This window comes from Atractosteus spatula, chromosome 5 (assembly GCF_055471065.1).
Source record: "Atractosteus spatula isolate fAtrSpa1 chromosome 5, fAtrSpa1.hap1, whole genome shotgun sequence".
NCBI classification, from domain to species: domain Eukaryota; kingdom Metazoa; phylum Chordata; class Actinopteri; order Semionotiformes; family Lepisosteidae; genus Atractosteus; species Atractosteus spatula.
In genome coordinates, this window is record NC_142710.1 from 65,227,686 (window position 1) to 65,251,311 (window position 23,626).

Consider the following 23,626-nt stretch of genomic DNA (forward strand, 5'->3'; position numbering starts at 1 on the left):
CAAATCCATCTGTATTTAAAGAATAACCAGGGTTATCGGCTTCAACAACATGGCTGAGCAGCTCGTTCACGCTGAAGATAAATGAGGTGTTTGTTTTTGTTTTACCTTTCTTTGTAAAACTGCAGCTGGGGCGACTGTCCCTTCCACCCTACACATACACCGAGGTGAACACACACACACTCCACCACCCCCACTCCCCAAAACCACAGCACAGCCGTTAAGCAAATGGATTTTTATTGTGTTAATTAAATACATCTCATCTGACACAGGACTCCTCCCCAGTGAACTTGGGAATTACAGTGCCCCACACGAACTTTGGCCTTTGACCTTTTTAGACAGCCAGCTCCGGTCCTTAGCCTCGGCCAAGATAAGCCGAACCTGTCTTCCTAGCAATATATACACACGCTCGGTCAGCCCTTCAGAGACTGCAGCGAACAAGACTCCGTGAAGACCGTTTTTGGTAGGGCCTTTCCCGTTAAGGCCTTCTTCCTGCAAGATGATGTTGTCTTCAAATCGCGGCTGAACTTTGCGAACAGCCAACCGCATCCGCTGTGTCGAACCACGTTTGTAAGCTCGTCAGTTTGCAGGTTAGTTGAACTGTTTGCAGGGGGCCGCAGACGCAGAGCGCCACTGGCCAGGTCGGTTCTGGCGCACAGCACTAGGCGGCGCTCTACCCACACTCCTAGCGATCAATGACAGGGGCTTGAGACGTATCCAAGCCGGCCACGACCCCCCGTCATCAATGCCAGTGTGCTCAAGATGGCCAAATGGTCAGGAACTACTAACGTCCATGAACACTGTTCAGAGCAATCTCTTTTTCGATTATGTTCCTGTACTTGAAGACAAAATGCTTCGTGAAAACGAGCGTCTTGTGTCGCTGCAAGTCGACCTGCAGCCTACAGTACCTCCCCTCGTTACTACTATCATTAATACTATTAATTTGTCTTAAATAAAGCTTTTAATGCTTAACTTAAATAGTTTAGGGCGTCTCATTCTTTGCTGTATATCGAAGAACTTTTTCCATCTCGTATACATTCGTCAAGAGACCGTTTAAAAAAAAAGACACGACCCGACGCGCAGGCAGGTGAATATATAAAAAAAAACACCACCAACAACAATTCATATTCCAACCTTGCGTTAAATACAGAACAACAGGGGGGAAAAAAAAGCATTTAACCTGCTATCTCATCTGGAAGAGAGAGAAAAAATAAATAAAATCAGACCCCGTTCTGTTCGCTCTTGGCTTCTCATCGGCAGCTGAACCCTTCCTGGTCCGCCTGGCGAGAGAGGCGAGTCGAGACCCCTGTCGGTGCCCCGACTCGGCCTGCGACACACCTGCAGCATCGCAAGACCGTACCGGCAAGGGCGTGAATCTCCTGGAGCTCAGTCCCTGCCTCTTCGCTGGATCGTGGTAGCTCTGCTCGATTAGCACCTTGCTCTGGCAACGCTGTCGTTTGCCGGCCACGCCAATAAAGCTATTCGAATGTGAATTCGTACCTCCAAGGCCACAGTCACTCTTAATTTAACTTCTGGGCTGCGGCGACATGAAGCCAAAAATTGGTCGTCGGAGGGTTGATTGGTTATAATTAAAATGAATATACTTTTTTTTTAGGGGGGGCTGGAACCGCTCATTATTTTTAATCGGATACCCCCCAGACTGCATTGGGAATTGCTAATAATTTGAATGCACCGCCGTCACAACACGGTGAGACACGCCCACCCGTACAGCCGCCAATCGCCATTTGACACGCTGTCAGCGCTGATTGGGGGAGCGTTGCGACGGCTGCTGACGTCACAAACCAGCAGGCGACCGGCGCGTCACAAGAGACGCTTTTTTTTTTTGGCAAAAACGTCGGAAGAGCTCCCAGTGGTATAACCCCCTAACCCCAAACTTAACCCCACACATGGGACAAACGCCACTGACGACCAGGTGGGGAGTTGCACTGGGGCCTGCGGCTTCATGATCTTGGCAGGAAAAAAATGACAAAGCGTTGAAATGACTGCATGGGACAGGGAAGTGGGGATAAAGTCAATTGCTTAAAGTGAAACTCAACACAGCCACTTCTATGTCTGTACCCTTAAGTGTGGTACAGTATATATATACCTCACTCTGTCTGCCCTCTTGCCCTGGGAATGTCTCTCTGTCTCGCTCGGTGTACGGGACTATGTGATAAGTGCCAGATTTAGGTGCTTAGTTTTGCCTCTACGTACCGAATCTAATAAACCCTAAAGGATCCAAGAGAATGACCGTATTGAGGAGAGCGTGGTGCATGAGCCCTGGGCTCCGTTACAGACAGAGGGAGCCGCTGGAGGACCGGTAGCGGTACCAGTACCGACCCGGGCCTGGAACCCCTGCACGCAGCGCCCCACGCCTGCCCCCACCGCGGACAGATGCGAACCCCGAAGCTCCAAGCAGAAGCCGAACGAGACCAGAGCAAAACCAGACTGCGATTACGGCCAGTACGTTGCTCAGCCCTCGACTCCATGTCCCACAATCCTCCTCTGCGTTCCGCAGGGCACACCACGAGGTCCCTCTCGTCCTCCTAGCGGCACGCAGCGGTTCCGGCCCACGTTTATTTTTTAAAAGAAATAAGAACGCCTTCAAAGTCACGTGACAAAGAGAGGCCCTCCCCTTCTCACAGGGACAGGTGAAAACGAGCAGTGGCGCGTGTTTAAGAAGGTTTCTCGTGCGCGATAGCGGCTCTGCCCCCTGTGCACACGCCATGCTTGTCACAGACTGAGTGCGGGTGGGTGTGTGAAAGGTCGAGACGTCTACAAACTTGTGTCGGCCTTTGGTCCAGCTGCTGAGTCCCCCTCCGCTCCCCTCCCTGTGAGAGAACGGCTCTTTGTGTGCTGGGCTGCCCGTACCCTTGCTCCCAGTCGCAGAGGAGTTTCGGTGTGCTCTGCCCCCGCCGGATTACATCATCGCCAGCCTCCTCGCCCCGGCAATGCCATGATGTCATCCTGTTCACGGACGACGTCGTCGCTTCCGGAGCCGGGAACAGACCCCGCAGTCCAGGGGGGTGGGGTGGGGGGAATAAATGCCAGGGGAGTGCGTGTGCGGCGTGCACGGATGCTACGTGCATGTGTGTTCGTGCGGTTCCTCGCGTGCCTGTGCTTTGGTGCGTCCGTTTCCAGTTTCGGAGCTCAGGCAGGAAGGGGAGGGAGCGAGATCCCGTGGAACAGCCCGGAACGCTCCGCGTTGTGCTTGGGCACGCAGCCGGCGGGCTTCAGGGACGGAGGGGGCTCGTTCAGGGAAGCGAGGTGACCTGCGGCGCCCTTCCCTCGCCCGGGCTTTTGTGGATAGAGGAGGGAGGGAAGTAAAGGCATAAATTAAATATCACACGTCAAGATGCTGAGTGGCCCAACCCTGTCCCAGTGTCCCCAGTGTCCCCCGCGCGGCCTCTCTGTCCCTCGGGGAAGCAGCCTTCCTCTGTGCCCCCCTCCCCCCACCCCCGCCTCACCACTCCCCGGCGCTGCGGGGGGCTCTGAGCGGGGGCCTGCCCTCGTGGGTCCGGCGGTTCCGGGCCTTGTGCAGGTCCTGCAGGTGCTTCCACTTGATGCTGGGGCCGGTCCGGACGCCCGAGGGCGGGGGCGGGGGGGGCTTGGCGGGGCCAGGCTTGCCCGGCTGCCGGTTCTTGCGCTTCCACACCTGCTCGCAGATCTGGTCCACCGCGTTCAGGTCGGGGTGCTCCACCAGCTGCAGGAAGTCCCGGTACCACAGCTTCTGATTGGAGGAGGAGGAGGGAGGGGTGTGGCCGTGGCCATGGGTGTGGCCGTGGACGTGGCCGCGCGGGTCCGGGCGGGAGTAGGGGTCGGAGGGCACGACCTCCAGCGTGATCCCCAGCAGGGTCTGCGTGAAGCCGTGCTCCATGGCGTGGCACTGGTACACGCCCCCGTCGCGGCGCATCACGCTGCGGATCAGCACGCCGCGCTCCGTCTGCAGCACGCGCTCGTCGACCTTCAGCTGCAACACACACACACACACACACATTAGCGACGGCGGTTTCTGAGACTCCGGCTCCTGTGCTTAGAAACGCTCTGATCATCGCCGATAAACCTCATCCTGGAGGAGCCCAAGCCCCGCAGGTATTGCAGGGATCACTCGGTAAAGTGTCTCAAAGCAACGTGGATCCTGACCTGTCCAGTTTGAGCCCGACTCTGTGACTCTCCCGGGGAAGACAGCGGAGCACCTCTGAGCTGCTGCTGATCTCCTGGCCTCAGCCCCCTCCTCCCTGGTGCTCCAGGGCATGTTACACTCCCCCTCCCACCTCGTCCTCTCCCCGCGTGCCCCAGTAATACTAGTGTTCTTGAGTCATTCCCAGTGTACCCCGAGTCTTTCCTAGTGTATCCTGAGTCATTCCCAGTGTACCCAGAGTCTTTCCCATTGTGTCCCGAGTCTTTCCAGTGTACCCCGAGTCTTTCCTAGTGTACCCCGAGTCTTTCCCAGTGCACCCCATGTCTCTCCCAGTGTGCCCATGCACAGCCGGTGGCGATAACTCACCTCCTCTCGCGGGCTGTCCGGGCGGCTCTGAAACGTCCAGGTGACCTGGGCCTGCAGGGATTTGGGAATGCACTCCAGGAATGTGCTGCTGCCCTCCACCCCGTACAGCTTCCGCTGGGCCACGCGCTGCTTGTGGTGGTCTGTGCGGAGAGACAGAGGGATTCCCTCAGATCTGGGGTCAGCGGGCTGTGTGACCTCCAACGCTGTGTGACGGGCGCAGCTCTCCCCGCCCCCCCGGGCTGAGACCTCGCGCAGCGCCGGCCCCCGGATGGCGGGTAACCCCGCCAGGCCCAGAGCCCGGTTCCGTCAGGTCTGCAACTGCAGTGGTGCGCAAGCCTGGTGAAAACTGCGCCACCATTTCGCCCGGCACCTGTAGCCCCCGGGGTGTCAGTGGAGGAGCAGCTCTAGAGGACCAGGGCCCCCGCAAACAGAGACCCCCCCCCGCTGGCTTTCAGGAAGCCTCAGCTCCCACAAGGACCATTGTTGGGGGCCGATGACATCATCATGACTCTCGGGGAGTGAAGTGATCCCACTGACCTCCTGGTGAATGATCTAATGCCTACTGAGACGGATGACATCATTGCCGTGCAGGGCTGACCCGATGGCGCGTGCAGCCCAGGACAGGGGGGAACGGATTCGTGAGTCACCGTGCCTTTTCTGTGGCTGCTCATTTGTCACGGAATACCCTTGCTCCGACTCTCCGAGAGACGAAGCCTCTGGCTCTCTTCAAACCTCACCTTTTTACTGGGGCCTGTGTCTGACGGCCCGAAACTACATCCTGCCCTGTATATTTTTATTTCTTTCTTTTACTTTCTATTCTATTCTTTTACTGTCTTTTTCTTTATCAGAATTTACAGCGTCCTTGGGTTTGGAAAGGTGTTTGATAAAGAAAAGATGTTATTATTATCATCATTATTTCTATAGATGTGCCCGAGCTGTAGTGTCTGCAGTGCCGCTGAACTGCCTCTCTTGACTCTGATGGAGAGGCTGCACTGAGAGAGCAGCTGTGCTCGTACCTCCAGAGCAGAGAGTGTTGGGGTCCCCATTCCTCACGTCCTGACGCCTGAAACGCCTGTGGGATAGATAACACAGCCAGGTGGTTACAAGCAGGAGAATTAAACCTGTCACAGTGATCATAAACCACAGAGGGCGACAGCGTGTTGTGTAACAATGTCATTGTGCCTCATAGAAAAGGACGAGTTAATCACTGAAGACATCCAGTGAGAACCGTGCAATAAATAATCATTTTCTTCCCTGTACATCAGCAACAAACATGCAATTAAAGCTTCAGGAAATAACAGCAAAAATTTTGCACCACGCCAATAATCTGTGCAAAGCTATTCTTGATGAAGATGTACTAGAGAACGAGAGTCCCTGTTTTGTGAGAAGGAGAGTCTCTCCTCTGACAGTGGTTGGGCTGTGAACTGGATAAGCGCAGTGTCTGACAAACTGGGGTGCTCTGTTTGCCACTGGGGGCCCACACCTCTGCTTCTTAAATGCCCGCCAGCAAGTTCTTAACCCTCTCCAAGTATCTTTAACGTGACGACAATTTACAAAGATCGTCTTGGTCAGAGTCCTAAGTCAGGGACACAGAATCGTCCGGCTTTAATTCATTGCCGAACTGAAATAATTGAATTCCCTCCCCCAGGACTAAGTCAGAGACCCATAACAACAGCTGGGCAGAGGTGCTGCACAGCTGGAGCTGCGCACTACATCTACAGATGCCCCTGTGCTGTGGCCCTCTGGGATTCACTACATCTACAGATGCCCCTGTGCTGTGGCCCTCTGGGATTCACTACATCTACAGATGCCCCTGTGCTGTGGCCCTCTGGGTCTGGCATTCCCACATTCCCAGCCCTGACGCCCCCTTACCGCTTGGTGTTGGGGAGGTAGCGGGTGCAGGAGGTGCCGTCCCAGGCGCAGTAGGGGTCCCGCGCCAGGCAGCACTCGGCGCAGGCCTTGCCGTAGATACTGCAGCGGTGCAGTGGTACCTGCGCCAGCCCCGTCTCCGACCCCACGTACAGCTGTTGCTGCGAGCGTCAAAAAAGACATCAAAAACACCGTCAAGACTGAGCTCTGGCTCTCTGGCATTCGCGCCAGGCTTTTGAAAAAGGCAAAATAATCCACTGTCGTTGTGGAACTCAAAAAAGAAATGTCAGGTTTTCTTATGACGAGGCAACACATTCAGACCTCAGAAAAGTGGTTGCCAATTTGTGAGCACTGCTCTTTATTGTGATGGTGCAGAATTCAGGCCGACGAGGCCACACTCACCCGCTTGGAGGAGATCTGCATGTTGATGATGGATGAGGAGTCCTGCAAAGAAACGCACAGTCAGTCTGGGGGCTCTGTGCACACAGGGACACTGAAGCACACAGCTCACAGTGCCTGACGGAACAGCCACACCTGGGGCCCGCTTGCTGATCTACTGCCATTCATCATTTAAACCATTCATTTTGCAAAACATCGGCGTGTGCAGAGGACTGAATGTCTCTGAAACGCGCCGTCAGTCGCGCACGAGGGCCGTGAGCGAGCAGCGTGTCTCTCTCTCTCTCTCTCTCCGCCCCAGCCTCTCGCTCACCTGGAAGACCTGCAGCTCCTCCAGCAGCAGCTCCTCCATGTTCTTCCAGCTCTCCTTGGGCACCGAGATCACCTTCAGCACCGTCCCCACGTCTGCAGAGCACACAAGCACACCGGCTTCACACCTGGACCTGCTTCAGACTCACGAGACCAGGAAGAACGCAGGGCCCGGCTGAGCACGGGAGGAGGCCGTGTGGCTCCTCTTGCTCGTGAGGTCACTGGAGCCCTCAGGGGACAAGAGTCCCATCAAGCCATTGGCTAGGAGACTGTCTTCAACAGCACAGCTGACTGTGAGTCCGAGCTCGTGGAGTTATTCAGCCTCTTGGGACACAGTGGATATGATTCATCTGTACTGGACTAAGAAAAGGCTACAGAGTTTCCCGAAATCCTCCCTGCCCCCTAACTGCCCTTTCCCATTATTTCCTGAACAATGCTCCTCTGATGACTACTGTACAATGCACTAGCAAGACCTCATTTGTGTACAGTTTCGCTCACCAAGTTACAAAAAAGACCTCGGCTATTCGGAAATCAGTCCAGAAATGACAGAATAGCCATGTTGCCGGCATTAAAGGAAAGCCGGATTTGGACGGGCTACAGGAACGTTCAAGCCTCGAACAGAGAAGACTATGAAAGCACCTGTTTCAAGCATTCAAAATTCAGAAAGGCATCCACAAAAGTGGAAAGGCCAGACACGTGGACACTAAAGGGAAGGGCAGTTAAAACCGAGAGCAGGAGGAACACAAAGAGCCTTTTACACAAAGGGATGTGGGAGTGTGGAACACCAGGCATAATGGTGAAGCTGATATCCTGGCTTCCCTGAGGAGAGGGAGAGAGAAAGGGGCACCTGTGCCGATGAACATGACATCGTACTGCCCGTCGGCCGCGGCCACCCTGTCCACGGCGATCTGCGTGAAGCTGTAGTCCACGCCGACGCGCAGGAAGACGGGGCGCCGGTTCAGGGGGTACACGGGGTTGTACATGAGCGGGTGGTGCCGGGCAAACTGGATGACGTCGTCCGGGAACCCCTTGGTGGACTCGAAGCTCCCGTAGGTCTTGCTGGGACACTGCGGGAAGAGCAGAGGTCCTTGGTCAGGGCGTTCCTCGCTCCCCATGCCCCGCCTGCTTCCTCCGCCTTCCTTCCCAGCCCCCACTTGGGAAGGGGGGGGGGGGCGGGACAGAGATCCGATGTCATGCCTCAAAATTTTCAGAAATGAACACCACACCAAAAATGCGCCAGAAAGTGCCAAGCTATTCCTGATGACGATGTTCTGTCAGAGCTCCTGTTTTGTGAGGGGGGGAGAGAGTCTCACCTCCGACAGCGGCTGGGCTGTGAACTGGGTAAGCTCAGTCTCTGAAAAGCTGGGGTGCTCCGTTTGCTGCTGGGGGCCCCCAGCTCTGTTCCTTAAATACCCTGGAGCAGCGGCAGGAACAAATGTATCCCTGCACAGCAGATCCCCACCCCCAGCCCCGATCTTTTTTGCCCTTTCAGACCTTCCTGCATTTGTAGCACCCCTGAACTGGAGCCGGGGGGTTTTGGAGCAGGGGTGCTGGGGGCTCCCCAGTGCTGGGATCAAACACTGGGACTGGGTGTCCTCCTGCATGGTCACATCCAGGCCCAGAACGCTGGACCCAAGATGGCAGGACCAAGAAAACCTCGCCCACTTCACAGGGTCCCAACCCTGGTGCTGCAGAGACTGCTGGTGATCTGTCATACTTACTGTTTCACTCACCCATTGCCTGAAGGGGCTGGGCAACCAGCAGGCCTGGGAGCCCCAGAGGTTTCCTCATAGGAGGGTGTTTTTTTTGTCTCCATGTCGACATGGTCAGCCTCTGCTATACACTACTGTCAACTGCTGTATAGTTCTCCGGAGAGCTCTGAGGAAGACTGTTGCAAGGGCACTATAGCAAATACAAGACTGACTGATCAACTGATTGAGTAACAGATTGTTTGATTGGTTGAGAGAAAGGCCTTAATTTGCCGTGGGCACATGTACAATGGGATTCTTATTTACGCTGTTCTCTCATGTGTGAGCAGAACAATGGACAACACTTTCAAACACTCTGCACAGTACATTACAAAACTTGACATAAATTTATGTTGATTATTTTCATGTTATATTGTTTGGTTGGTTGACTGACTGACTGGTTGGTTGTTTGGTTGGTTAATTGATAGAGTGATTGGTTGTTTGGTTGATTGATTGATTGACTGGTTGGTTAATTGACTGGCTGACTGGTTGTTTGGTTGGTTAATTTTCTGACCGGTTGGTTAACTGATTGAGTGATTGGCTGTTTGGTTGGTTGATTGACTGAGTGATTGGTTGGGCGGTTGGTTTATTGACTCACTGATTGGTTAATTGACAGACCGACTGGTTGTTTGGTGGACTGCACGAACGCAGAGCGTACGTACCATTCCTGGGCGCGGGTAGGGCACCTTGCCCTGGAAGGGCACGTACTGGTAGTTGGGCCCCTCTTTGTGCGAGAAGGGTCCCAGGAAGGCCCTGCGGATGTCGTTCATGGTGTAGAGGCACACAGCCGAGCCCTTGAACACGCTGCTGTGGGGACCACAGACACAGGGACACCGCGTCACCATGGCTACCTCGCTGCCCCACCACCCCTTCACCACCAGCATGCAGATCCCAGAATGTGAAAAATCACACACTAACTTCCAAGGTCTTTTTTTTCCTAAAATGCAGAGTTTGCTCCATGTTTTCCAACTACATACAGACTTAGTAAACATAGTAAACATTTGCACATACAGTACTTGTAATACCCCATTTGTAGGGGCTTCCTGCTGACTCCCATTCTCTTTCCACATACTGTTCTGTGCTCTTTAAAGAAAGGAAGATCAGCACAGGGCGAGAATCACCCAAAATAAAATAGTTCTGGCACTTTCCAGCTGTTCAAAAAGACATTGCATGGTTTAAATCTGGTCATCTGCATTGCAAGAACCAGCGAGGCCTATTTCTCAGGCAATGGCTATGTTCGAGGGGACATATTCTCACATCTGGCCCTGATCAATACAGCAATTCCCAAACCAGCAACCAGGCTGATCCCTGCTCCCCCCCTGCCCAGACAGCCTTGCCCTCTGACCTGGAAGTAGAGAACACAGCATAGACCAGAGGGTTCTTCCTGTCCCTGGTCTGTAGCAGGAATACATCCCCTGCGGTACAAGAGGAATGAAGATGTCAGGTGGCACAGTTCATCAACAGTTCACAAGACACTTCGCTTTCTGCTCTGCTTTTAAATAATAAAGCAGCCTTGCTTCGTTATTTAAGTTAAGTCCTATTTTTATTTTTAGAAGCAGAGCTAGTAGTATTATTGTAACTAGTGTTAATATTTCAAGAGTTTTTCCACTAGCTTTTCTTAGAAAAAAAGTGGATTGATCTGCAGCACATCTGCCTCGTGACCAATGTTCCCTCTTAGCCGTGTGTGTGTGCACGCGCACACAGGTTAAGAAATCTGCGCACGTAGGAAATTGAACTACGCACAAAAGATTTAATAAAACAAATATGATAATAAAACAAACATGGTCGTGAATTGAAAAATGCTAAATTGACCACATGAAACTGGCTGCAAGAGGCCCAACTTGGCTGTGTGCATTATTATTGCTATTTGATCATCGATATCTCTGCTCTCATAGTCTCGTACCTCCCTGCTCATGCTCGCTCCACACTCAGTCTCTATGACTGGCTCATTGAATCGCTGTCTCGGTCTTTTGGATCTCTATGCTTCCACGAGAATGACTATATTAACAAAAAATAATTTCAGGTTTACAATTTCACATTCACTAAATTTAGTGCGCACAAGTTTTTGTCACTGGAAAAAAATTTGCACCACTTGAAATCTTTGCACACACGGGCCATTCAAATGAGAGGGAACATTGCTTGTGACCTGGACACGGGGCAGACAAGAAGCTCTTGCCCATCTGCCCCATGACCTGGACAAGAAGCTGTGACTCTTCCTCTGCGGCTGGTGAGGCTACGCGGGACAGGACTTACGCAGCTCATCGAAGAACGTGTCGCTGCCATCACTCCCTGGCACGGAGCAGATCAGCCTGGTCTTCAGGAAGGTGGTCCACTTGTTGACCAGGCTGCGCTGGCCGCCCATATCGTTCTGAAAACAAGTGCAGGGCTGTCAGCTTTAAACACCATCCAACCCATTTGGTAGTAAGTCAGTAATTAATCTGAGGATCTCATGCAGCTGTTTCCAAGGTTCCAGCTTCAGCACCACAGCTGAGGAGCGTGTTCCACACTCCCACCACCCTTTGTGTAAAGAGTTTTAAACGCACTTCCACATTGTTTCCACCTGTGTGCATCACCGTTCATTCTAAACTTCTGACAAGGAGCTGGCCAGGAATCAAACCTGGGGCGACTGCTTGGGAAGCAGGCATGCTAACCTCTATAGCACCAAGAAGCATGAGAGCAGCACGTAATCGATATTAATATGTGATACGTACAGGGAAAATTAATAGCACAGGCTTGGACAGGAGGTCCAGCAGGGCTGTAATGTGCGCGGCTGTCCTTAAATAACCCTGGACTGTGTTCAGGCAGCCGTGGCAGAAGGGCACAAAGGAAACGCGCTGCGATTGGCTGCTCACCCTGCAGAGCTGTCCAATCCGGGAGTAGGCCGACTTGCCCAGCCCCTGGCCCTCCACCGCCGTCTCCCGGAAAAAGAAGAAGATCTTGTCATCGTCGGGATTCTCGCTCTCAGGCACCCAGAAGGCACTGATGAACTTCGGCTCTGTCACACACATGGCACACAGTGGGTTTCAGGGTACGAGTGGAACATTCTGATATGCAACAGCTCAGAGATGACTAGGAGCTCACAGAAACACTAGAAATAAAAGTGCTGACGGATTTAGCTTATAGCTTCCCCCTCCTTCCCTCAAGGCACGCTGACTTGTTCTTCTCTAGCCTGAGTGTCCTGCAGGGGCAGGCTGTAAAAAAGCCCTAAGACTGAAGTGGAAGACTTCGTCCCCTTAACTAGAGCATCGGCTTTAATGCAGGGCTGCACAGATTCCTCATCCCACCCTTCCCCCCCCAGTGAGGAAGCCACAGGGCTTGTAAGGTTCTTGAGGCTCCTGACCTTCCGAACAGCCTGAGCGGCTCCTTCGGAAGGATCCCAGGGATCTCAGGTGTATTTGTGACGTACAGTAGATGACAAAGTTTGCATGGAAACACAGCAGCTGTGCGTCACAGACGGGGCCTCAACTCCTCTGCCAGGCTCCTGGCCACGCCCCCACTTAGCTCCGCCCCCACCCAAGACACGCCCCCACTGTGCCCCGCCTCCACCCCGTGTTTTGTCCAGGCCACGCCCCCACAGCCCACGCCCGTCCCCACCCCGCCCCTGCCCTGCCCCGGTCTCTCACCATTGAGCCAGCGTGAGTCGTGCTGCTCCGTACGGATGGAGGGCCGCTGACCCATGCTACGGAAGATGGTGAAGTCGCGGCCCATGAGGTCCGTGGCCACGCCGGAGTACAGCTCGTCGCCTAGGGAACAGCACGCCGCAGGGGATCAGACCAGCTGATGACACTTCACTCTCAACGACTCTGTCCGCCTTTATTTCTCCCTGCCCCACCTGCTTGGTTTTGCAGTCAGAACGTGACGTTGTGCTAAACTGCACAAGAAAATCCCTTTTTTATCCTCCACCACTAGGGGGAGAGCTCACCTCCCAGACCGCCCTTGACCAACACAGCTGGTGCAGAAACTCCAGCGCACAGACAGTCTCTCAGGAGCCCTTCAAAGTGCACGTCAGGCACGGTATCCCATCCAGCCCCACAGCTCTGTGAGTCCACTCGCCTGAAGCAAGCTCTACGCTCAAATGCGTTTCACTCAGCCGAATTGATAAAGCAGGACTTCGTTTCGGAGAGACGCTGAAGCACGTTACGGTCTTGGGTCTGTGCCCCTCAGAGGAAAACGAGCCGGCGGGGAGACTGTGACTGTATATTGACCGGAACGCTTGCGGTCCACTCACAAGCCCCCCTGCAGGCAGAGGGCAACAGCAGCAGTAAATGTACTGCAGCCCCTTGGGAATGTGCCCCCCGGCCCGGGTTACTGGAGCTCTTCTGTTCTTCCAGACACTCCTCCGCATGCAAGAGAGAAGGCATGCCAGACTCTGTCTTTGTCAAAGCAGCTCACACACGCGCAGAGTCCCACAGGCCGTCTGACGTCTTCGTACACTGGAATTGAATTCTGATGCAAAATCTGGCCACAGGACAGGGGATCTTCTAGTTCTAATTTCCTGGAATACAGTGTTTGTTTCCTTTGTACTGGGTGACTCTGCAGCTAAATGCTCAGAAGGGTTCAGGGGTCCTCACTGCTAGCACGCCCAGGACAGCTGACAGGGTGCATCCCCGAACCCCAGTTTTAATCAAGCGTAGTGCAGGGGTGCACAGGACAGCCACCTCAGCAGCCACCTTCCCAACGCCTTGCAAAACATTTCCGGATCTCCCTTTCCCTGGCGGCTGTGACAGCAAGTGCTGATGAAGTCATCGGGCATTTCTGGTGCTGTAGGTTTCCGAGGAGGAGCTACAAGCTACCAGCCCCTCCCTCTGGCCGCGAAGGAGTGTGCCGATGGGTGATCAAACGACAACAAGAAGTGGGTGATGTTTTTAAAACCTGAGCTTGTTCTTTATGGTGAGCCTCATTTTAGTTATTTTTTTAAGGAGATTCCTTCCAGGAAAACGAGTGTGGCGAGGCTGCAACGTCCTTCCCACAACGGACACTCACCGATCAGTACGGAGGCGGCCTGGTGTCGGGGATCATAGGGGCTCTTCCCTTTCCCATCCTCCGCCCTGGAGGGGTCCATCCGGAACACATGGTCCTGGGCAGAGGGACACACGTTACAGCAGGGGGCGGTGTCGCGGCTCCGCTGGGTCAGACGCAGCGAGCGCCAAGATGATACAAGGGTAACGCACATAAAGCAAGTTTCACAAAAATCGAATTTTACAAGAAGCTGTGCAAGCAGCACCCTGCTGTCCCAGCAGAGGGGAGGGGGGAGGAATACAGGGGCTCTCAGAGTCAGCCATGCTCCCGGGGGCTCACCTCCATCTTCTGCCCCACCTCCACAAACGCACAGGTGGGGTGAAAGGCCCCCGTCCCACAGGCGTACAGGTGAGTGCGGTTATAATGATGCAACACCTTCACGTAGTTCACACAGTCGGCCTGGAACACAGAGGGACATGCTCGTTAGGGGAGGCTGCCTCTACAGTCTGCACAGAAACAGTGGAGTAGACTTTCACCATGGAAACACAGAGCAGAGACCAGCTCTACACACACCACACACACACAGACCAGCTCTACACACACCACACACACTGACCAGCTCTACACACACCACACACACACTGTCCAGCTCTACACACACCACACACACACAGACCAGCTCTACACACACCACACACACTGACCAGCTCTACACACACCACACACACACTGTCCAGCTCTACACACACCACACACACACTGACCAGCCCTACACACACCACACACACACACTGACCAGCTCTACACACCACACACACACTGACCAGCTCTACACACACCACACACACACTGACCAGCTCTACACACACCACACACACACACTGACCAGCTCTACACACACCACACACACACTGACCAGCCCTACACACACCACACACACACACTGACCAGCTCTACACACCACACACACACTGACCAGCTCTACACACATCACACACACACTGACCAGCTCTACACACACCACACACACACACTGACCAGCTCTACACACCACACACACACTGACCAGCTCTACACACACCACACACACACTGACCAGCTCTACACACACCACACACACAGACCAGCCCTACACACATCACACACACACTGACCAGCTCTACACACACCACACACACACTGACCAGCTCTACACACCACACACACACTGACCAGCTCTACACACACCACACACACACAGACCAGCTCTACACACCACACACACACAGACCAGCCCTACACACATCACACACACACTGACCAGCTCTACACACACCACACACACACTGACCAGCTCTACACACACCACACACACACAGACCAGCCCTACACACATCACACACACACTGACCAGCTCTACACACACCACACACACACTGACCAGCTCTACACAGACCACACACACACAGACCAGCCCTACACACATCACACACACACTGACCAGCTCTACACACACCACACACACACTGACCAGCTCTACACACCACACACACACAGACCAGCTCTACACACACCACACACACACACTGACCAACTCTACACACACCACACACACACTGTCCAGCTCTACACACCACACACACACAGACCAGCTCTACACACACCACACACACACTGACCAGCTCTACACAACCCAAACACACAGACCAGCTCTACACAAACCACATACACACACAGATCACCTCTACGCACAACTCAGAAAAACAGACACAGTGACTGATCTTCTATACTACACAGAATCACACATCCAGGGATCAACACCATACACAACACACATCACCCAATAAACCTCTGTCTCACTCAATATTCATCCTAATTGATAATGGATTTAAAATAACTGCTAACTGACACAGCAGTACTCCATGCACAGTGCCTCACTGTACAACGACCCCAAGTGAACCTGACCCCTCCCCTCTCCTTTCCAGTTGGTGGGGGGGGGTCGCCCCTGCTCCTGACCAGCTGTTCCTCCGTTCTGTGTTGGAATTATCTCAGGAGACCCCCCCCAGCTCCTCCATTAGTGTTGTCAATTCGTTCCGCCAGCTGGAATTACCACAGAAACCAGCTCCTGAACCGCAAACATCTGTCCCCCCCAGATCGAGTTTCCCTGCGGCTGGGAATCCCTCTCCCAGCCCGAGCAGACGATCACGCTGCCCCTTCCACAGCCTCTCTCTCTCTGCCTCTCTCACGTCTCTCGCTCGGCACTGCCCTCGTTCACGACCCCCTCCTCGCTGCCCAAGGTCCCGGAGCCCTGTTTGCGGCCGGGTCAGCGCTCACGGGCCAGGACCGCCGGCCCCAATCCTGGGGCTTTGTTTCCCCGAGCGCCGAGCGCACGGACGCGCGCGGGGATGTGGCGGCTCCGTGGAAGAGCCCACGGGGGAGTCGTTCACCCGCCGGGAGAGCGTGGGCTCGGGGGGGTCCAGCAGCACCCAGTCCGGGGGCCGACACGCTCCCCACATCAAGGCCAGGCACGCCCCTTCACCCCTCCACTCCCAGAGCCCTCTGCGTGCCCACACGGACGCAGACCTTTCCCTGGGCATCCCGAGAGCTCTTCCGAGCGTCAGGGGGAGCCCTCCAGGGATGCCGGACTCGGGTCAAGCAGAGACCGGCGGGTGTCTTCCGGGTTTGGTTTGGCTTTTTCTGGTGCGCATTTTTTGAGGAATCAACCATAAAAAGGCCGCAAGAGCAGTCCGGTACACCTCGTATTTGGCTCTGGCGACAGTCAGGTGAGCTGTCTAGTGGACAACCCGGGCTGGACCAAAATCCAGAAGCCCCCCCCCCAGGAAGCGAGTCGGTCAGCTGGCACCTCCGTCATTCCCTGAACAGGGAGATCACACAGCAAAAAGTCAAAAGGACACGGCTTTGCTTTCTAATGTTTCTAATGTTCATTCCAATCCGTGCTTGGAAGGCCGGGATGTGACCCAAACCCGGATGGCTCATTCAGTAGGCAGCTGGAAAACGCCCAGGCTGGCGGGCGGTACCAGAGAGTGCCCGAGCCCCAAGGCCACCAGGTCCAGGCGGCCCACTCCCCCCCACCCCAGTCGATAACACTCCCAGGGATCAGTGCGGCATCGTCACTCCCTGCCACGAGCTCCCAGTCTGACTGCGAGTGGGAAAACCCTGAATGAGAATTCTAGAGCAATGCGTGCAAAAATAGCAACACGATGTTCCTTAAAAAAGAGATTGGCCGGCTTTTATCCGGAGGCAGAACAGAAGAAGAAGAGGCGACAATATTTTTATCTTCCACCCGTGCAAAAAAACCTTAGAAAGACCCTGATGTGGGGCTGGACAAACCGCCTCTGTGCCCAGTGGTCCGCTGTACTCGTTTATCACCGGCAGCCGAAATCTGTAAAGCGCTCTGTCGCCGAGCGGAGGGAAAGGCTCTATACCAAGCGACACTGATCGACTGGTTTGAGGTTTCCATGCTAGCGGAGGAAGGCGGGGGGGTCACGTGAAATCAAGACTACTCCTCTGTGTGAGCCAGCGTGCCTGCAACACAATCTGATTAATGACCTTTTCCAGGCTCTCCGCCCGCGGTGCTCACACACCACACAGTAATTAAGGTCAGGCACCGGGGGCTTGAACACAATCTCTCTCTGGGAGTGTTGTGGGGGGGGGGGCGCCAGTGCTGTGGTCAGCTGACACCCCCAGCAATCCAGCCAGCCAGGCAGGTGGTGCCGCCTGCCTTGATCCCTGAAGCGTCCGTTCTCAGCACAGAGAGTTACAGGCCAGCAGCTCTGGAGCTGCGCTGGCGCTGTGTGTGTGTGTGTGTGTGTGTGTGTGTGTGTGAAAACTTAACCAAGAAAATGGTTAAACTCAGAGACTGAGTGACCAGTGTTTATCATCGAATATATTTATAAATGCAGACGCGAGATATTCTTCCCAAGAGCGCTTGAGAAAGCTCAGGAGGCAAAATTCCACTGTGGCTCCACTCGAGGAGGAGGTGGGGGGGGGCTGAGGGATTGAGGCGAGCCAAAACAGCTGGCCAAAGCCTGGGACTGTCTTCTGCAGGCCGGCTGGAGACAGGTGTCCAACAGCAAGGGAGAGGAGGGAGACGGCAGCAGGTGACCGCCCTGGGCTGCTCTCTCCGTAACCGGAAGGAAATGAGCAGAGCCAGCGCTGCTCTGTAAATCCTGGGCAGTGTTTAAGACACGGGGCCCGTCAGGGCAGGCAGAGCTGCCTCTCTGTGCCGGGCAAGACTGCCTGACTTGTTGGGAGGGGGTGTTGCTCGCTCTCCGGGTGAGGACGAGTCCAGGCCACTCACCTGCCTCACAGAATCCACCCCACTGACAGAGAGCAGCCTTGCCCCAGGACGCAACTCCAAAGAGACAAAACACCAAGCAGGAAAAGGAGCAGACACAGCCTCACCAGTATCTGGTGGAGCTTTATATCATGGATCCTACAGAGAGGGTCTTCAACAGACGACCACATTGAAGGAAAATGGTTATATCTCGGTCCCAGGAATCTCGTGGGGAAAACTGGACAATTGGAATATTTATAGGCAGGACACCACAAACACAGTAACTAGACCGAGCTGGTGCCACAAACCGGAGTTTTAAACCCAAGGACTTAGAAGCAATTTGGCACGCAGAGAGCTCAGCAAGAGACGGGTTTCAGATCGGCATAACCTGACAAGAATGTGGCTGCTGGAGCGAGCACACAAGACAGCGTTCTTCAGGTGAAACGCGAGCCAGGCCCGAGGTCTGAATGGAGCCCGTTGTTCTCTACAGCAGCTGAGCTGCAGCAGGGAGGACCTGAGGAGCCATGTAGCTTCCTCTGTGTCCCCGAATCCCCTCTCCCAGCCAAACACACACGGGCTCGGGAAAGAGATCAGTTATTCTCATGCAGTTGGTGCAATTTATTGCTTACTGAGTGGGTGGTCTTGTTTTTGGGGGGGGGGGGGTGTTTCTCCGTGGATTATGAGGCGTGTTCAGGAAGCTCATGACCCCCCTGTCCTGCAAGTTCGAATCCAGGCTGGGGTCATTGTTCGTGGGCTGGGGCGGACAAACCAGCTGGACATTTGGGGGGGTCGGGGGGGCCCTGATATTGGGGTAAGCCCCGATTCCCTTCGCCTGTTCCAGTCTCCTGCCCCTTGTCCTGCCTCACCACCATCAGGACTGTCCCTGGCCTCGGCCGTCTACGAGCCAGCACTCGGACTGCTGCTTCTCCCCCGCCCTCTCAGCGGCTGCAGGTGTTGAAGTCAAAGCTAAATGCCTCCTTATTTTATTGTTACTATTATTTTTGGCGTTCTTATTATTCAGAACTGTGCTATTTCAATCTGTCAGGGAGTCGGTCAGCGGCTCAGCGACCGACGACACGAGAGAGTAAACGAGTCTGTCCGTCTGTCATCTGGACGAGTGATCACCCCCCCTCCCCTGCCTCCCACGTCTTTGATATGCGATCGGCTCTGTTTATCCTGCAGTGGGAGTGTAACCCAAGAACGATAAACTCCACGGGTTAGCGAACACCTCGCCTGGCCTTTCTGTTTTGGACTAAGCAGCCCAGTCTCTGCCTCCCGGCGTCCTAATGGAGAGATATGGGTGGGGGGGGGGTGATGCGGAAAACCCTAGACACAACCCCCCAACCTGCACAGACCTTCCAAAAGAACCGCAGTCTTTCCCTTGCAGGGGTACGGAAGACAGGAGGAGCAGAGTGGGACAGACGATTGGTGACTGCGGCCACTCCTGTGCCGCCCTTGAAACAGCACGCCGGCCGGCCAGCAAAGAGAGAGACAGTGAAATCCGAGTCAGGCCCCGAGAACCAGGACGCACGCGAGTGAAACTGCGACACTGAGTCCACACGTCGCACGAGAACCGACAAGCCTCAGAAAATCTGAAAAAAACCCCAGTGCAGGCAGCGTACCAGCTCCCTAAGAGCCGTGTGATTATCACGGTTAGCGCTGCTGTTTGTTTTGCGAATGCCGAGATACAGTAACTGCACACTAAACACGCAACCATTAAAGGTGGAAATGCCATTACTCAGATAGCCATCTTCAGCTCCGTTGTGGAATTCAACCGCGCAGCATGAAAATGATTTTCCAGTTCACCAGAAAGTGCCGCTGCCGACCCCAGAGGTGCGAGTGCTGTCTTTCACGGGCTGTGCCACATGCGTTTGAAAGAGGGGCCTGGCATCATGAGGTAAACAGGGCCGCACTCTCGGCACTTCCTGTACCACATGCTCAGAAGTGCACCGTGAATAGAATAAAGGGGCACCAGCCTCACAGCCTCTGCCCACAGCAGTCCGTTTTCAAAACAACGGGGCACGTTTTGCGCAGACAGACACTCACACAAGCAGAGCAGTTTCCCTGCGCTTCAGAATCTCCTCCAGCCCTGTCAGCGGGAGGGCGCCAGAGGAGTCTAGGATGCTGTGCGACACCATAGATTCGGCTGCGCTTGTGGGTGAGATGTTTTCTTGCTTTTAAGAAACCAGAACGTAGCTCGTGGCCATAGGTTGGAGGGGTCCAGCTCAGCCACACAACTGGCTCCGAAACTGATTGATCAACTCAATGAACTCATCAAGGTGCTGGCCGGCTCCACTCCCAGAGACATTCCACAATGGGATCCAGAGGGATCCAATGGAATGGGAAGATGGGGAAGGTGCAGCCCCCCAGCTGGAATCCGAGAGGACACGGCCCCAGGCGTCCAGGGCCGTCTCACGCCGAGCGCTCCTGAACTCGTCCTCATCACCCCGGAGCAATGACCCGCCCAGCCGGAGACACTCGGCTCTTCCCACTCAGGATACTACCTGCTCCCAGCTCCCAGCTCCCAGCTCAGCACATCACCCGAAAACGCCAGCCCTCCCAGTCCCTTCAGCTGTCAGACTGGGGCAGCAAGCGGGTTCGAGAGCTGATAGATAGTTCGACCCGTGCGATGGGACAGGGTCGGCTTTAAAAGCTCCCGTGTCCAGCCAGCCCCACGCCCTCACCGGGCAGCACTGAAAACCTCGCACGCCGGTACTCACGTTGATGTCCTTCCCCGCCCAGTTGCACTCCTCCCTCCAGTCCACAGGGGCCGGCCAGTAGATCTGCAGGAGAAAAAGAGGCAGGCGGGAGGTCAGAGGTCAAGCAGGCCGGCACATGGCCCCTGTCTGCTTCAGGTATGGGGTCACCAGACGCGTCCTGCCCCGAGGGAGACAGGATGAAGACAGGGGCGTGGAAGGGGGGCGCTGGGACACGCAGGCACAGAGCCCCCAGGGGACAGCATGTGGGTCTGCAAGGTCAGTGGCTGGCAGAGCTGCTGCAGATCGTCAAGCTCTTTCCTGTTGGAACAGCAGGGAGGTATGAGAGAGGTCCTGGCCTGAGTCTCAGCCGCGTTCTGAAACTGAACCCCTTACTGGCTTGATTTGTTGCTCAAGGTTTCAAGGCGAAATCTTTTTAAAGGGGCGCCACGAAGCAGGACCCTCGCAGTGGCGTGCCCCACCCCCCCCCCCCCCCCAAGACGCTCTCTCTATTCTCCCCAGCGTGGAAGGCATGCAACGTTCCCGGAGTCCAACAGCCCAATGGTGCCGCCCCCCCACACCTGCGGGCGCCTGGCGTTCAGAAGTACTGGACATCAGGACTTTCCGTGTCCCGATACGCTTTTCTTTTAAAAAAGGCTAAAAAAAAGAAAAAAATGAATCCAGGACAAAAACAAAAAATCAGACCCCCGGCACAGTACAGCGCTGGGAGAAAAGAGGGGTCCGGCCCAGACAGGAGTCTGAGGAATGGCCAGGACTGAGGGGTGGGGGTCAGGGGGCGTCGTGCTGGGCTACGCTCTGCAGAGGGAGGGGACAGGAGGGGGAGACTTGAACTGATTTGAAGGTCCTTGACCTCGTCCCGTCTTCCTCGCTTCCAGCGGGAACACTCGGGCGCCAAGTGGCCCAGCACCCTGAGAGCCCCTTGCCGGGGCGGGCTGGGGGCCCCTGTGCCACCACCAGCCAGCCCGAGTCCACGGTGGACCATGCCACACAACGTGGGAATGTCGGGGAAAAAGGCACGCTGTCCCTGAAGGAGACAGGATCTGCAGGAATCCGAGATCAGGTCCCAGCCGGAGGGAGGGCCGCATGTCACGCCAGCCACCTGCTGTCTGAACCGGCCCAGAAAACCCAGGAGAGGAAATCGGCTTCCACCTTTCGCCAGCCTGACTGCTCTCCCTCTCAATCAAGAAGCAAGCGAGATTCCTGCGCGTTAAAGACCAAAACGTTCTCATCTGACGCACAACTTGGGAGCTGAGCGTCGCAGCACCTGAGCTGCAGTAGACCTTGCCTGCACTAACCTCAGCTGCCCTGGGGTTTGTCAGAATTGTGGACCAACGTCGGTCCTGTCACATGCAGTGTCCTTGAACTGATCCTCCTGGGACTTTTCCTTATTTAAGTGCCCTTTCTGACAATTCCTCCCAGGCCTTCCCCTTCGCAAGGATGGAAGACGTGCCGGATGTATGTCAGATTCATCAGCGGCACTCGAGAGGTCAAAGGGCAGGGGGAGAGGTGACCACAGGCCAGCCGAGATTAATCCCACCCCTTCCACCATCAGGGATCCCCAGATATTTGCCAGGACGCAGCTCGGACCGAGCAGCCACCCTGTCATCCCCGCCTCCCAGGGCGAAGGGCACCCAATCCAGCCTGGGCTGGGACTAACAGGGGAAAGAGCGCCGCCCTGTGTGCTGACCTTGTGCTCCTGCTTGGCGATGTTGTCCAGGCTCAGCGACAGCAGGAAGTTCTTGGCACCCACGAAGAGCCTCCCGCGCTCCTCGTCCAGCAGCAGGGCCCCGAAAGAGCAGGAGCGCTCCAGCTCGAACCTCCGCACGCCGTGCACCGCCGCCAGCTCTGCAACGACAGCGCAGGCACCCCATGAGCACAGCAGGGCCTCGCCTTGAACCCGCGCTCTGTCCCGGATAGTCAGGCCCAATAGGGAGACCTCCTACAGTATCTACGGAGACTTCCTATTGGACTCGCTATGGGAGACCTCATTGGAATCCAGTTGTTCTTGACCAGAAGCTGAGCAGATCAGTAGGATGAAGAGGAAAGGGCATCAGACATTGTGCACCCTCTAATTAACAGCATAATCATCGTTATTGCTGTTAAAGGTGCTATATAATCCATCTGTCCATACATTTTCTAACCCCTTTATCCGATTCAGGGTTGCAGGGGAGCCGGAGCCTATCCCGGAAACCAACAGGGGCAAGGCAGGTTATGCCCCGGATGGGACACCAGTCCATCACAGGCACTGTTTGAAGTAAAGTTTAATTTTATTGCCATTATTTCCCTAAATAGAGAGTATTGACCTAAACACTTCACGAACATAAGAAGGGATACAAACCCATCAACACGGCTATCACACATATTGGCTTCAACAGCCATGACTGGGCAACTCGTTCCAGACCTCCACCCTCCTTTGTGTAGAGAAGTGGCTCCTGTTCTTGGACTGCATTTCCACTTATCTCACCACCCTTAAAGTAGCGCAACAGCAGTAGGACAAGGAGCCCAGTCACGCGACATTCCCCAACAGCCCATGCCGAACTGCCGCACAGGAAGGAATCCCAGGGGCACGGCCTGAGAACAACACGTCACCTGACACGCAGCATTGACCTTCGATCTCGACCGCGCAGCTCAGCTGATAACAGACACTCAGCCACCTAACTCCCAGAGACGTCACCGGGCTGTGCCGCAAGGCCGCCTGTCGCTTTCCAAACAAACACAGCGCCTGGAGACGGGGCTCGGAGCGGATTCCAGAGGAGGCGAGGCCTTCCCGACAGCAGCGCGCCGAGGAATCAGTCCCCGCCTCCCGCGTGCACCTGTGCCGTATCCCGAACCGCAATTTTCTTCACAG

General features: G+C 55.0%; 1 protein-coding gene across 1 annotated transcript in view; it reads right to left on the minus strand.

Moving 5' to 3' along the window:
• Positions 1 to 221: 221 nt before the first annotated feature.
• Positions 222 to 23,626, minus strand: part of sema3b (sema domain, immunoglobulin domain (Ig), short basic domain, secreted, (semaphorin) 3B) — a 37,719-nt gene continuing 14,314 nt past the window's right edge. Inside the window, exons 3-18 of the mRNA XM_088917396.1 lie at positions 22,466 to 22,623; positions 20,782 to 20,844; positions 14,125 to 14,244; positions 13,810 to 13,903; positions 12,450 to 12,569; positions 11,679 to 11,821; positions 11,080 to 11,194; positions 10,172 to 10,241; positions 9,489 to 9,633; positions 7,926 to 8,145; positions 7,083 to 7,174; positions 6,776 to 6,817; positions 6,377 to 6,534; positions 5,521 to 5,576; positions 4,505 to 4,644; positions 222 to 3,967 (exon numbers count right to left, since the gene is read on the minus strand). Coding sequence (XP_088773522.1) covers positions 3,461 to 3,967; positions 4,505 to 4,644; positions 5,521 to 5,576; positions 6,377 to 6,534; positions 6,776 to 6,817; positions 7,083 to 7,174; positions 7,926 to 8,145; positions 9,489 to 9,633; positions 10,172 to 10,241; positions 11,080 to 11,194; positions 11,679 to 11,821; positions 12,450 to 12,569; positions 13,810 to 13,903; positions 14,125 to 14,244; positions 20,782 to 20,844; positions 22,466 to 22,623 — 2,243 coding nt within the window. The 3' untranslated portion in view covers positions 222 to 3,460. The remainder of the gene's footprint in view (positions 3,968 to 4,504; positions 4,645 to 5,520; positions 5,577 to 6,376; positions 6,535 to 6,775; positions 6,818 to 7,082; positions 7,175 to 7,925; positions 8,146 to 9,488; positions 9,634 to 10,171; positions 10,242 to 11,079; positions 11,195 to 11,678; positions 11,822 to 12,449; positions 12,570 to 13,809; positions 13,904 to 14,124; positions 14,245 to 20,781; positions 20,845 to 22,465; positions 22,624 to 23,626) is intronic.